The following is a 15276-nucleotide window of genomic DNA, read 5'->3' as shown; positions in this document are numbered from 1 at the left end:
GTTTGACATGATCCCTGGAAATTTCCTGGGCCATTCCTTTTATCTAGATCACCTATTTATTTAGTACTATTCATGCCTTTAGGGCATTTTTTTTTAACCTAGCGTACTTTTCATAGCATAGTAGGAGGCCGTCAGCTCATCAGGCCTGTCAGAGCAACCCATCCCCTAAAGCCCAGCAACCTACTTTCTTTCAAATTCCCATAACTCCCCTTTGAATCATATACTAAGAGATAACTTACAGTCTTCAATGAACTCATCAACACTTCTTAAACCATTTCACAGTTCAATCATATATTTTTGATCAATTTAATTTTGACATTTGATTTAAAAAAACAGGAAAATGCTGAGAACGTTATGATCGGCATTTGTTTTTCAAATAAACTTCTTGAAGTGAGGCCCTTACAAAATATCATTGGTACAAAGTTGCAAGATAATGCTTTGCATAGGTATCCAAAGTGAAAGTACAGATTGCCCAAGTTGACATCTGTGGAATTTCAACCTGGACAGTTAATTCCATTTAATTTTTTGCACTTTAGTTGGGTAGCATTGAACTTTGACTCTTCAGGTAATGCAATCCCCCTCCAATTATAGAGTTTTAATGTATGAAATCTGAGCACTAAGAGCCAGGTGGCTTCTTTCTATTCAAAATTTTACGATGCACAGTACAAAATTTAATGTTAAGACAAAAAAAGCAGCAAAGAGCAAGCTTTTGCTCTGAATATTATTTTCATCAGTGATGCTGCTTAATATTTGTCTTTTTTATTTTGCTCACAGCTTTAAATTATATTTTATCCATTAATTGTTAATTTTATCCTGCTGGGAGTCAAAGCCATTATATTTCAGGCTAAGTCCAAATTTCAATCAACTGTGTGAATTGGTGTTCAACAGATTAGTTATCTTGGGCATAATGTGAAAATGTCCAATCTTAATCTTAATGAAGAGTGTTCATTTTTATATAATTAGTAATATGCTGCAAGCATTGATCCATTTTAAAAATATAGCATCATAAACATTCATGGCAAAAGGGAGACAGTAGATCATTGTATCCAAATTGGCCAGAGCAGAACCTGTCTAATCCACATTCCAGCTCAAAGCCCATAGCTTTGTTGGTGTAGTATGTGCAAAATAATAAATAATACTTTTGAACAATTAATGCAATTGATTAAAGGATAAAATCCAATTAAAATGCTCTGCAGACTTTTGAATATAAATATTTGGTTAATTTTCTGCAACTACTTCCTCGACTCTTCTTGCTGCACATTTAATCCATGGTATCATGGCTTAGGGTAGGCTCAGGTTCAATATCTGAAATTAAACCTCTGTATGTGTTCAATGTACTATAGAGAAACATTGGGTCAGAATGGGGTTATGATGAGCTCGCAAGTTATCCTACTTTCATATTTCAAGAAATAATCATTTTATAAAAATAATCTAATCCCTCAATATAGACTAGAAATTCTGGAAAATTAGACAAAATAAATTGATGAAGTTAAGTTGGAAGATGTAATGTATATGGACTGTAGTAAAGCTTTTTACAAGTTCCCCAGAAAATCATGAGGCATGGGATTAAAGTAATCTTTGCTGGTTGGACCCAGAATTGGACTGCCTGCAGAAAGCAAAGGGTAGTTGCAGATAGAATGTATTCTGTCTGGAGGTTAGTGACTGGCAGCATTCCACAGGGATCTGTTCTGGGATCCCTGCTCTTTGTAATTTTTAAAAAGTAACTTGGAATAAGTAAGTTTGGAAATTATTCAAAGGTTGGTGGTATGGTTGTGTGGAAGGTTGTTGTAGATAACATCAGTATATAGACAGGATGCAGAGTTGGGTGGAGAAATGGCAGATGGAGTTCAATCTGGTAAGTGTGAAGTGATGCATTTTTGAAGGTCAAAATTAAAGGTGGAGTATGTGCTTAATGGCAGGATTTTTAACATGTGTGGAAGAACAGAGATTTTGGGGTCCAGGTCCATAGATCTAAGGTTGCCATGCAAATCGATAGGGTGGTTAAGAAGACTTCATTAATTAGGGGTTTGAGTTCAAGAGACATGAGGTAATGTTTCAGTTCTATAAAACTCTGGTTAGATCACACATGGGGTATTGCATTCAGTTTTGGTTACCTCATTGCAGGAAGGGTATAGATGCTAGATATAGATATAGATGCTTTAGATAGGATGTAGAGGAGATTTACCAGGATGTTCCTTGGAATGGAGAACATATGGTTGATAAAGCTGGGGAATTTTGCTTTGGACGAATGAAAGATAAGAGGTGACCTAAAATAGGTATATAAGATTATGAGGGACTCAGATAGGGTTGACAGGCAGCACCCTTTTCTTGGATTGATAATAGCAACTTATAGAGGAGCTGAGTGGTGGAAAGTTTAGGGGATATGTCAGAAGTATGTTTTCACAGAGAGTAGTGAATGCCTGGAATGTATTGCTGGTATAGTGGTGTAGGCAGATACAATAGGGACATTCAAAAGACAAATAGGCACATGGATGCTACTGAGTGCTACTGGGACCATGTAACCAATTACTACCTGTCGCATGTTCAGGCAGTCAGCGACTAAACGGGCTCCTCCACTCGGCTTACCTGGTACGAAGGGTGGCTAGACACCCTGCAGATTGAAAAACAAGACCTGTCAAAGGGTGGACACACCCTCTCGTAGGGTCAATGACCATCTAGCAAACACATGCCGTGAAGCACAAAAAGAGCATCCCTTGCTTCAAAGCTTGGTCTGGCCATTCACTGCAACAGAACTTCCCCCAGCCATCTTGGACCTCACCATGCCGCTGGATCTGGGATGTCGAGAAGGTGGGTCGGAATCTTGCAACCCCTAGTCACCTAAATCCATTAATGCACATTCTGTCCCTTTCTACAAACCCACAAATTGACTGAAAGGAACCATCATCATCCTATGGCATGGATAACCAGAAAACGAAGGATATTAAAAAAAAGAGGATTATGGATATGAGGTAAGGAAGGATTAAATTGTTGTGAAGTAGGTTTACAAAGGATGATGGACTTGTACTATACTGTGATGTTCAAAGTTCTATGAAATATACCGAGTATTGATAAGGCTAAAGTAGATGTTGCAAAGATATTTCCAGCAGTCGGAGAGTCTCGTACTAGAGGGCACAGCCTCAGGATAAACCGATATCCTTTAGAACAGAGTTGAAGATGGATCTAGATTTGAAGAGAAGTTTCTTCAGAAAGAGAGAGGTGAATCTGTGGAATTTGCTGCCACAGGCAAAGTCTTTGGGTATATTTAAAGCAGAGGTTGATAAGTTCTTGATGAGTAAGAGCATTAAAAATTAAGGGGAGAAAGCAGGAGAATGGGGTTGAAAGAAAAGAATACATCAGCCATAATTTGAATGGTGGAGCAGACATGATGAGCTGAATGGCCTAAATCTGCTCCTAAATTTTATGGTCTTAGGATCTAGAATGCACTGCCAGGATGGTAGTGAAAGGAGATTCAATTGTAGTGTGGAAAAATTGCAGAGGAGATATATGGCAAGAGTGCTGGGAGTGGGGCTAGTTGAATTACACTTCCATAGAGCTGATAGGCTGGATAGTCACTTTCTACACCATAACCATTCTGTGGTTTTCTGATTGATAAAGATCAAAAATAATGTGGTTGTTCATTAACCTCTAGAAGAATTTATGGATCAAACAACTCAAGCAGTCCAACAACGTAGTAGGAGAACCTTAGCAGAAGGCTGAAGTAGTTCAAGTTTGCCACAATTTCAATCAGGCATTTAGATGCTGGTTTTCTCAATGGCATCCACAAATCAACATTCATAAACAAATATCTATTTTGAAATAACATCTAAATTATTTTCATACATTTCTTTAAAAATGGCCAGAAGATGAATGTCTGAATGGGTTCAAACCCATTTATGCTGTGGAGATGGAAGGCACTGATGAAAGGATGGAGAAATTCTGCTCAATACCTTGCCAATGGACATATCCATGCTGGAGAAGTAGGAAATTGTAAATCAGAATCAGAATTTATTGTCATGAACATGCCACAAAATTCATTGTGTCGGCTGGATCCACTGTTCAAACAAACGCTCATAAAAATAATTCAAGAAGGGAAAAAAAGAGATAATCATAATCATTGAACAATGTATATATACACCAAAATTCTTACTGGCTGCAGCCGAACAGGTATGTCATGAAAAAGTTAACTATAATAGTATATGTTAAATTGAAAAGATATACGTATAAAAGATAGATAGATCATAAAGATACAGTTATCAAAGTGCAAGAAAAAAAGCGGTGTCACAAAAGTGCAATTCTTCTGTGGTAACGGAGGTGTCCATGATTAGTGTACCAAGGGGAGGTTCAAAACATTGAAAGCCATTGAAAAGAAACTTTCTTGAACTAAGAGGTGCTGGTCTTCAGGTTTCTGTACCTTTCATAACAGCCTTGTGGAAGAGCAAGGAGCTTGGAACTGTTAAACATCTCTACCAAATAGTTTGCATGGAAACAATGGCCTGAGTGGCTTCCTTCTGTGCTGTATAGTGTCTCAGGCCTTCCTCTGAATCAACTGCTAAATAAATAAATAAATATACTGCTACTTTTAAAGTGTTACTGGAAGTCCAGGTACAGCCACAATAAATTAACCACTTCTAAAGTGTATTGTGCAACAAAATAAGTTGTAACAGAATGTCAAGATGATGATGGTACGTATCACGGTGTCACACGTTGTCTAGAACGAAAATTCCACAATTTTATCATGAATAGAACACTGACTGCAAAATAGAAACAGGCCTTGCTGGCCACCCACCTAACATGGCATAGATTTCCAGCTCGCTATCTGAATATAAAGTTGCTATTATAGATTGATGACTTTTTACAGGAATATAATTATGCCTCTTCTATATGAGCAGACAATATCAGCTTAATGCTGGAGTAGTTTGTTGAAAACAATTTTGCTTCGTGAACACCTTTAGGTGTAATTTATGGATTTTGCACTGCTGATCACAAAAATCATCTTAACTTTTTCCCATCATGTATATTTTTAAAAAATAATATATTTTTGTGATTTCCTGTCACTTCAAACATACAAAACCAGGAAGTCCAATATGTCATTGAAAATTCACTTTCCGCACTCGCACATGGATGTCCTCCCGGCTCATCTTGGTGCAGACAATGATGAACATGGTGAAAGGTTTCATCAGGACATTGCAGCCATGGAAAAGCGATATCAGAGAATCCGTCAATGATGGCCAACTATAATTTGACACTGACATGAGAGGCATCAGGTGCTGAGTACAAATGAAAATCAACAGCCAAATATTTGTAGGTCAGATTAACTAACACAATATGTCAGCATCACTGTGCGATTAAGCATGAAAAATTCAATAAAAGTTAACGTAATGATTCTCCAACTTCCTATATGAAACAGAATATCTGAAATTATCTTTGTGCACAGCTTGAAGTTGTCTATCATAATCCCCAATTTCTTTTCAGGAAGAAAAGATCTGAAAAGAATTGTTGTCCAGTGTAATCTGCACTGTCTGTGTGGAGATTTTACATTTTCTCTATTCCAAAGTAAAAATGCCATATCAGTTGGTAGATAGTAGAATTGAAAGGAATATCAGAAAAAAATATTACAGGGAAAATTAGTGGGGCAATGGAATTACTCCATGAATTGGCAGAGATTCAATAGGCTTCATGGTTTCTTCTGTATTGTAAGAAAATATAATATGGAATCACTTGGCCATGGATACTGCAACAGTTTCAGTGAAAAATCAGTAACAAAGCAACTCAAAACTCTTTGGTTGAGTGATGAGTTTTCTTATTGACATATGTATTTCCCTTGCAGTGGGGAGTCTTGATAGCTTCATTGCTTTCATCTAAAATGTTCTATGAAACCATGAAACTTGATAAGCAGTAAAATTTCTTTGCACTTCTCAGCTGTTCTGTGATTCCAGATTTTCTCTTGGGAAACTTTAGTTACTTTTTCTTATGAAGAACTCGATTCCAGACTAGCTTACTCACAAGGTGGTCTGAAAAGTTCCAGTTGCACGGAAGTTTCATATCACAATGACCTTTGCAAAAGCAGGAAGAACCAACATCTTTAAAGTTGTCCATGAATCCACCAAATTCAAATTGCACAACTCAGGTACTGATGCTTTAGTGAAACAGATGCCAAAGAGAATATCCCCTGACCGCAAATGGATGGAAATTTTCATGGCAGTAAATGTTCCTCATTAAACCTCAAGATTTTTCATTTTCACAGGTTGGATTTAACTAATTCATGCAGCTCTATGGAAAAAAAGTCTATCCCCTCCTAATTTAATTAAATTAAACTGCATTGCACCAGCAACTCAAGAGAGCCCTTAGAACTTTTTATGTACTGTGTGGTGGAAGATTTAAAAGAAATACACAAACAATCATTTGATGATCAATTACACACTTTTATAATTGTTGATCCCTCTGCATATGATATATAAAGTCATCAAAACTGCTAAGCAAACATATGTCAAGTGGCATAGAAGTTCAATTTCAAATTTATTGTCAGAGTACATTTATGACCTCACATACAACCTTGAAATTCTTTTCCCTGCGGATCAGCCAAAATTTCTACTTATTGCTAGTATAAATTGTACTCAAGAAAAAGATATATATACAAAAGAGAGAAATGTAAACAAATTGACTGTGCAAACATAGAAAAAAAATCAGTAATTAATAATGTGCAAAGTAAGATTTTTTAAATTAGTTTGTTGTTTAGGAGCCTGTGAGAACAGAGAATATCCTTGGTGGTGCAGATCCTTGATGATTGCTGATGCTCTCACAGGCAAAAACTCTCTCATTAACATTTCTCAATGTTGGAGAGAGTTGGGGCGTGCCAAGCGATGACATGGGGTTAGACTGCAAATCCCTACTCTCCTTGAAAAAGTTGAAAAAAGGAGTCAAAAAAGTTAGCAAAACTGAAGAAAAATAGAAGAAAGAAGTATCGGAAGACCTGCAGAACATTTTAAAATGGCACCAAAGAAGAAAAGCCAGCCATTACAATACAAGAAACTGAGCAAGAAAAAGACTGAGATAAGGATGAAAGGCCTACCTTGAAGAAGGATCCAGGAGCTGTTTGTAAGGTACTGACCAAGGGAGATAAGCCAGGATCCGGGGAGACAATGGTCAATGGTCACCCGATTCAGGTGAAGATGTGACTCTGTGCATGCGTGACCCCTCACACATGCGCAGAGAACAAAAAAGAGGCAACTTTAAAAAAAACTTTGCAGACTTCCAGCTCCAGTGAGCAAGAGGAGGAGCAGGAAGAACAGGTGTTTTTGTTTACTCAAAGTCCCAAGGCCACTCAGCTGAAGAAAATTAAAGAATCATTTATTTATGCAGCAGAAATGAAAAATACATGGAATCTTCCCAAGAAGCTATGAAGTTTATAATGGCAGAAATAAAAAGATATGGATTGTAGCTGAAAACAAGACTTTTGCAGATAAAGTTGAGAAAATGATGCAGCAGGTGGATAAAAGATTTGAAGTTATGGATGAGAAAATTAAAGGTAATGAACTGGAAATTCAAGGCATTAAGGAGCAAATGAAAGTGGTACAAACAGAAGAAGCTGCAACGAAAGATCAGTTAATGCAGAAAAAATATATTTTAGAGAACTTCAGTAGAAGAAACAACATAATGATTATTGGTCTTAAAGAAGGTGTTGAAGGAGAAGAAATGAGCATTGGATTTCACAATCTTTGGGAGTGAGTGAATTTCAAGGTCACTTTGAAATTGAGAGAGCACATAGACCCGAGAGGACACCAAAGCCAAGACAAATGGTTATTTAAACAAAAGTTGCTTTTACTTATCTTTAAACATGAAAACAAAATCACACTTTAATTGATCACATTAACTTAGCCCCCTTCTAATTCTAAGTGCACGTGTACATAATGTGTATGTAAGTTCAGAAAAGTTCTTTGATTCACAGTCCAATCTCATTTCTCATTCTCCAAGTTTACTGGTTGCAGGCAATTCTTATACTGTGCACAGAATTTAACATTTATGAAGTTCACCAGGCTTTGGTGCTTGTGGTTTTCAGAGAAATTTGTTGTTCCTGGACACAAAATCATCCCTTTTAATCAGCCACGTCAGTGTCTTGCCAAAGAAACTTGCCCCATTAGGGTTTTCCAGATGATAACCTCTTTCTTACAAGTCACCACAGAGTTCCATTTTGTTTCTCTTATTTCAAGTGAAACATTATGCAGCCAGTGCTCTCCTCTTACATGAACCACAATGGATTTGACCAGGCTGAACTAAGCACTCACAACCCATCTTCCAAATGGGGTTTTTCCACAAGCTTGCCAGCTTGTCCTGTTCCAGTCCCAGCTGCTGCTGCTAACGAAGGCACTGTAAAATTGATCTCTCTCTCTCTCTCTCTCTCTCTCTCCCTCTCTCAGAGAAAAAGCTGCTCAACCACATGACTCTCTTAGAACAGCAAGCTGCACTCCCAGACAGCCTGCGGCTCCAAACCTACTCCTCCGATCTCTTTCGTCTTTTGCTTTTCAAACCAACAATCCATTAGTGAAGTCTCTTAGGCATTCCCCAAAGGTTTTGCAAAGGCCCCCAGGAGCTGCTCTGTCTGGCTTGAGCAGAGCTCCAGTATTTTAAATGAGATCAGTTTTGAAGTGTTTGTATGTGATCTGCACTAAAAAACCTGCCCCAATTTATCTCCCCAAAACATATCTAGATACAATACAAACACCACAATAATCTGTCACAATAGAGCATTGAGACCAAAGCCACAGCCGGACCAGAAGCCTGCTCCTGATACTAGTCAGACTTCTTCGATGCAAAGTTTGAGAAAAGATTTTAGAGCTGGCGGTAAAGCAAAAGAATGACAGTCACCCATTATTTCTTTGATATCTGGCACAATAACGGGATAAAGAGGATAAAAGATTGTTTCTTAGGTTATTTTTTTCTTGACTTCTGAACAAATGAAAGAGAAATACAATATACCAAATAAAACTATTTTTCATACTATCAGCTTAAATAATATTTTAAAAAGAAATTAGGCGTGAATTTTAGACTTCTGGAACAGAACCCATTTGAGTATTTAATAATTTATACATTTATTGAGAAATTTATTACAAATATTTATATACAATTACAAGACACAATGCAGAAAAAGAACTATTTAAATAAAAAAAAGGGAAAAATATTTTAACATACAAATTCATAATGAGGCCTGGCTAAGATTGTGCCAGGAGAGTGTAACTAATACAATTAATATTAGATATCAAATGGGACAAAATAATTTTTTACACCAATTGTACTACACTCTGTATAAATTACATGGACTCAATTCAAATTGTTCTGACTAATGTTTCAGATTTAACAAAGAAACAGGAACCTTATTACATGCAGTTTGGTTTTGTGAAAAAGTGGGAAAATTTTGGGAAGATTTGAATATATTATTGGGACAAATTATGAAGATACGGATACCAAAAGATCTCAGAATATTTTTGCTTGGTGATTTATATGACATTGATACTAAATTGAAATTAGACAAATATTAATGAAAATTTTTAAGTGTAGCAATAGCAGTGGCACAGAAATGTATGGTAGTAACATTAAAGTCAGATAATTTTATATGGTTGGATAGATGGCAAACAGAAATTAAAAATTGTATACCATTGGAAACAATTACTTATAATTTAAGGAATCAACCTGAGAATTTTTATATGATTTGAAAACCATATATGGATTTCATCAATAAGAATCCATCCACATCGTACATAACACCCATTCCTCCCAATTAATATGTACAGGATAGAATAATATGTTAGGAATATATGAATAGTGAATGATAAATAAATTCAGGTATTTTCTCTTTTTTCTCTTTTCTTTTTCTTTGGGGAGGGGGATAAAAATTATATATATTTTTTATTATATTGTATTGTTATATGATAAAGAATTTATATATATATATATATATATATATATAGATGCAAATGGAAAATAAAATTAAAAAAAAACTGTTGGAGAGAGTTTTGCCTGCGTCCACTATCTTTTGTAGGGCCTTCTGCTCAGATGTATTGGTGCACCCATACCAGATCATGATGCTGTGGTCAGCACACTTTTCACTACACATCTTTAGAAGTTTTCTAAGGATTCTGAACCTACACAAACTTCTCAAGAAGTAGGGGCACTGACGTGCTTTCTTCCAATAACATTAATATGTTGGGTTCAGGAAAGGTCCTCCGAGATTATGACACCCATGAATTTAAGTTCACTCACCCTCTTCACCACTGATCCCCTGACGATCACTGGATTGTACAGTTCTGGTTTTCCCTTTCTGAAGTATACAATCAAATCCTTAGTTTCAGTTAGATGAGTGCGAGCTTCTTGTAGGTGCACCATTCAGCCAAGGACAATTTAAAACTTCACTGAACAACAACCTCTCACTCAATGTCATCAAAACCCTCATACAATGTTCTATATAATGCAATTCATGAAAAATTATACCCTTCCTCCACTCTACTGCATACAGGGCTCTTAAATTGTCTGAGAGATCTTAAGTAGAGGTTTGAGGACTTATTTGGTGCTGGTTAATGAACTTAATGAACTTTAATCTTTCCTCAAATATATTCTTGTTTATCTTCAAAAAACTATCATTGATTCTATTCTTTTTACTGATTATCTTGCCAATTACAACTATTCCATGACTATATCCTGTATAATCATTTAATAATTACTCTCAGACATTCATCTCAAATGTAACCTGAACTCCTAAGTCCAATCACCTTAATTAATTATCTCAGTGATCTCTCCAACTAATTCTGCAATCAATTCTCCAAATGGCATAAACTTCCAAATGAATGCACTTAGAACTTCTTCTCTCTGCCACCCTGGACTGACCTTATCCAATTCTTTCATAATCCACTCCTGAATTCACTCATATTTCAACTCCATTATCTGAACTGTTCAAAAATCACAAAAGGTTAGTTTTTCCATACATTTGCGGGCCACACAATAGGTTCAGTAGAATTTCTAACTAATTCAGTTATACCTAACAATATTGAAATTTGTACACCATTAAGATGTTGAGAAACAAAATTATGCAAGGAGGTCAATGTACAAAAGTGGGGATGGAGGGAGAGTGAGTGAGTGAGAAAGAGAGAGAGAAACAGAGAGTGAGGGGGAGGGAGAGAGAGGTAAAAAGAGAGACAATAGATTGAAGTTTCAACAGTCAAAGAAACAAGAGCATGAGATTCTCCAAGACAGCAACATTTATTTCCCATTGCATGCCAATTAAATGCCCTCAGTTTAATCCTGATGTTCACAGCAGAATTGCATTCCTCATATTTGCCTTTTAATTGAGAATTGCAAATGCCTGGAGATCATTCCTCAGAATCATAAAAACATAGAAAATTGTTCCTTGACTAGAAAATTTAAAAAAAGATTTATTTTATTTTGATTTACATTTCTAATCACTACAACATTGAGAAGGTGGAGAGCAACTTTTTGCTAAAGTTTAGAATGTGGAATTTAATTTATTTAAATAAGTCACAATAATTCAAAACTATAGATTATGCATTAAATAAATTCATATCTATATAGTGACATTTTACATTTTCTCCCCATTCCTCCTCCCTTTCCTCCCCCCCCCCAATTAAACCCAAAAAGAAGGAAAAAAAAGAGAAAAGAAAGGGTCATCTAATTATTATCCAATTTTTACTGATTCAATGAATCATATATATATTATATTAAGTAACATATATTATACTATCTCTTTAAGAGTTGAAGGTTAGAATTTGGTGATAGAATGTGGAAATTTTTAAAGGAAATAATTCTATCATTGTTTATCGTGTGAGAGATTAAAAACTAAAAATATTTGACAATGGAATTGAATCTTAATGATATTTTATTCTAGTGCCTCCATTAACCCCAGGAACACTAGACTGAGTCAATAATTGTAATTAGTTTCATTAGATTACAGCATAATGGAATAAATAATAATCTTGCTTGAAAAAAAACCAATTATGTCATCCACAATTAATAACATTACCTACATGGAGTATGGAAGTGCATTAATCAGAATCTTGAGCTAGGACACCATAATTCTGAATAAAAAGAAAAGGGAAAAAAGTTTCTACAATGTCATAAAATCCATTTCATTAATATCCTTTAGGGAAATAAATATGCAATCATACTGGGTTTAGCCCATATGTTATTTCAATATTACATTGTAGCAGGACTCTGAAGTAGCCTAAAAAACTATTTGATTCAGGTAGAACCACAAAATTACAAGCCACCATCTTTTTTGAATGGATACTGATTGCAGACTTTGCCAACAACATGCATATTCCAATTAATTAATATAAAGGGAAACCCTTTGCCTATCTTATTTAATTTGGAGGACAAATAAGATCACAAATACCATAAAAATAACTTTGACCATAGTAATAGGTTGTTTGGTCCATCAACCTATATCTGGTCTCTGCAGGATGAACAAGATGGTTCAAATGTTCCCCCTCCATCCTGAAAGTTGCATACATGCCCACTTTGCAAGATCCTAGGATATAATAAATACAGGCCTGAATCAGTATGACATGGTGCTGCAGCAGCTAATATGGCTACTCATGGCTCCTGTGACCTAGGTTTGATTGTGACCTCATGAGTTTACTCTGGGTGCTCTAATTTGTTCCCACATCTAAAAGATGTGCAGTAACCCAACAGCAATAGAAATTCACCAAGACAAATGGTTACTTAAACAATATTTAATTTAAAATTTCTTTAAACATAAAAACAGGATCAAAATTTAACATTACTATTAACTTAACCCCCTTCTAATTCTAGGTGCATGTGTATGTAATGTGTGTATGTTCAGGAAAGTTCTTTGATTCACAGTCCAATCTCACTTCTCACTCCTCCAAGTTCACCGGTATCAGGCAATTCTCATATTGTGCACAGAATTTAACATTTATGAATTTTAACCAGCTCTGGTGCTTAAAGGTAATTGGTTACTGCTCAGGAAAGTTCTTGTTGGTTTCAGAGCGAGATATTTGTTTCTCGTTGGACACACAAAAATTGATTTCCTCCGATCAATACTTCAGTGTTTTGCCAATTAAACTTGACCCATCATGAGTTTTCCAAATGATAACCTCTTCTTCCAGGTCACCACAGAATTTCTCTTGTATCCCTTATTTCAGGAGTAACATTCTAGCGACCCATTTCCTCTTGTAAGGATTACAAGAGCTTTTCAACAGGCTGAACTCAGAATTCACAACCCATCTTCAAAATGGGGTTTTTAACAAGCTGCCAGCTTGTCATGTTGCAGAAAAAGCTAGGGCAGAACACAGTTCTCACACACACACACACACACACACACACACACACACCACAAATCCTGTTTGGAATTTTCCTCTCTCTCTACTTGTAAAAACCAGAACTTCTTGCAGGGCTAATTCAATGCTTCAAAGATCTTTATCAGCACTTTGAGTCTGGACTGTTTATTTACATCTGCTTTTTAAAATTCCTTCCAAAACAGTCGCATTGTCTTTTGCAAAGCAATTGGTGCCTGCATGACTGGCTTCAGCCAAGCTCTTGCATTTTAAATGAGATGTGAAGTATTACTCTGTGGTGACCTACACTAACCCACCACCTCCCACCTAATCTATAATATAAAATATAATAAAACCTGTAACACTGTAAAGGTGACCACATAATTTTTAGACTGTTACATCACTCCATCTGGCTTGTAAAAGAAAAGAAAAATTGCTGTCCTTTCCAATCTTGCTTATATGTGACCTTCTTTCCTCTGAAATATAAACCTCACAGTTCATTTATCATGGAAGTGCAGAACCACAGAACTGGATGACACAGAACTATAATACCATTAAAATCAATGGAAGTTTATGTAATGTTCTTTGAAGAGAATTCTACTACTGTATAAAAGTCAGAGTGAAACTTTAAATGGGAATACAATCTGTATAGCAACAATCTTTTGAGTCACAAGAAATAAAACGATTGTTCTTGAGCAGACATATTGATACAAAGGCATTTAAAAACACTAAGATTCAATGTAGGACGACTGTATCATATAACCTCACAAAAATGTTGTATAGTCAAAATGCATTAAACCTAAGAAAGGGAAACTAAATTAAAAATAAAATTTGTCAAATTAATTTTTAAATATTAATAAATGCATAATTTCACCACACTGTATAATCCAATAGCTTGTGGTTGTGTGAATGTATGTAATTAATAACTATACATCCTCTTCTCTTTGGCTTGGCTTCGCGGACGAAGATTTATGGAGGGGGTAAATGTCCACGTCAGCTGCAGGCTCGTTTGTGGCTGACAAGTCCGATGCGGGACAGGCAGATACGGTTGCAGCGGTTGCAGGGGAAAATTGGTTGGTTGGGGTTGGGTGTTGGGTTTTTCCTCCTTTGTCTTTTGTCAGTGAGGTGGGCTCTGCGGTCTTCTTCAAAGGAGGTTGCTGCTCGCTGAACTGTGAGGCGCCAAGATGCACGGTTTGAGGCGATATCAGCCCACTGGCGGTGGTCAATGTGGCAGGCACCAAGAGATTTCTTTAGGCAGTCCTTGTACCTCTTCTTTGGTGCACCTCTGTCTCGGTGGCCAGTGGAGAGCTCGCCATATAACACGATCTTGGGAAGGCGATGGTCCTCCATTCTGGAGACGTGACCTACCCAGAACAGTTGGACCTTCAGCAGCGTGGATTCGATGCTGTCGGCCTCTGCCATCTCAAGTACTTTGACGTTAGGGATGAAGTCACTCCAATGAATGTTGAGGATGGAGCGGAGGCAATGCTGGTGGAAGCGTTCTAGGAGCCGTAGGTGATGCCGGTAGAGGACCCATGATTCGGTGCCGAACAGGAGTGTGGGTATGACAACGGCTCTGTATACGCTTATCTTTGTGAGGTTTTTCAGTTGGTTGTTTTTCCAGACTCTTTTGTGTAGTCTTCCAAAGGCGCTATTTGCCTTGGCGAGTCTGTTGTCTATCTCGTTGTCGATCCTTGCATCTGATGAAATGGTGCAGCCGAGATAGGTAAACTGGTTGACCGTTTTGAGTTTTGTGTGCCCGATGGAGATGTGGGAATGCTGGTAGTCATGGTGGGGAGCTGGCTGATGGAGGACCTCAGTTTTCTTCAGGCTGACTTCCAGGCCAAACATTTTGGCAGCTTAAAGATCTGCCATTTGGCTCAGTACTTGAATGAGACTTGCTTCAGCTGAACTCTTAAAACCAGCTTTAATAGTTTCCATTGGTAGACCATTCCCCCACACCTTTCCTCCTCCC

At 36.8% G+C, this 15276-nt stretch overlaps 1 protein-coding gene across 22 annotated transcripts in view; it reads right to left on the bottom strand.

Moving 5' to 3' along the window:
- The window catches only part of LOC138762132 (kalirin-like), an 873682-nt gene that overhangs the window by 410458 nt on the left and 447948 nt on the right, over positions 1-15276 (bottom strand). The window contains exons 1-2 of one of the 22 annotated variants that reach the window (XM_069935569.1): positions 12398-12538; positions 12030-12080 (exon numbers count right to left, since the gene is read on the bottom strand). The exons of 20 other annotated variants lie outside the window; for them this stretch is intronic. Coding sequence is in view for 1 of the 2 variants with exons in the window: in XM_069935568.1 (XP_069791669.1) it covers positions 12398-12418 (21 nt within the window). In the remaining variant the exon portion in view is untranslated. Of the gene's footprint in view, positions 1-12029; positions 12081-12397; positions 12539-15276 lie in introns of those variants that run through there. One more of the 22 variants, XM_069935568.1, reaches the window with a different exon arrangement.

The sequence above is a fragment of the Narcine bancroftii genome, chromosome 4 (genome assembly GCF_036971445.1).
Source record: "Narcine bancroftii isolate sNarBan1 chromosome 4, sNarBan1.hap1, whole genome shotgun sequence".
Taxonomy (NCBI): domain Eukaryota; kingdom Metazoa; phylum Chordata; class Chondrichthyes; order Torpediniformes; family Narcinidae; genus Narcine; species Narcine bancroftii.
Note: the sequence above shows the minus strand (reverse complement) of the source record. Positions and strands in the feature narration are given on the sequence as shown.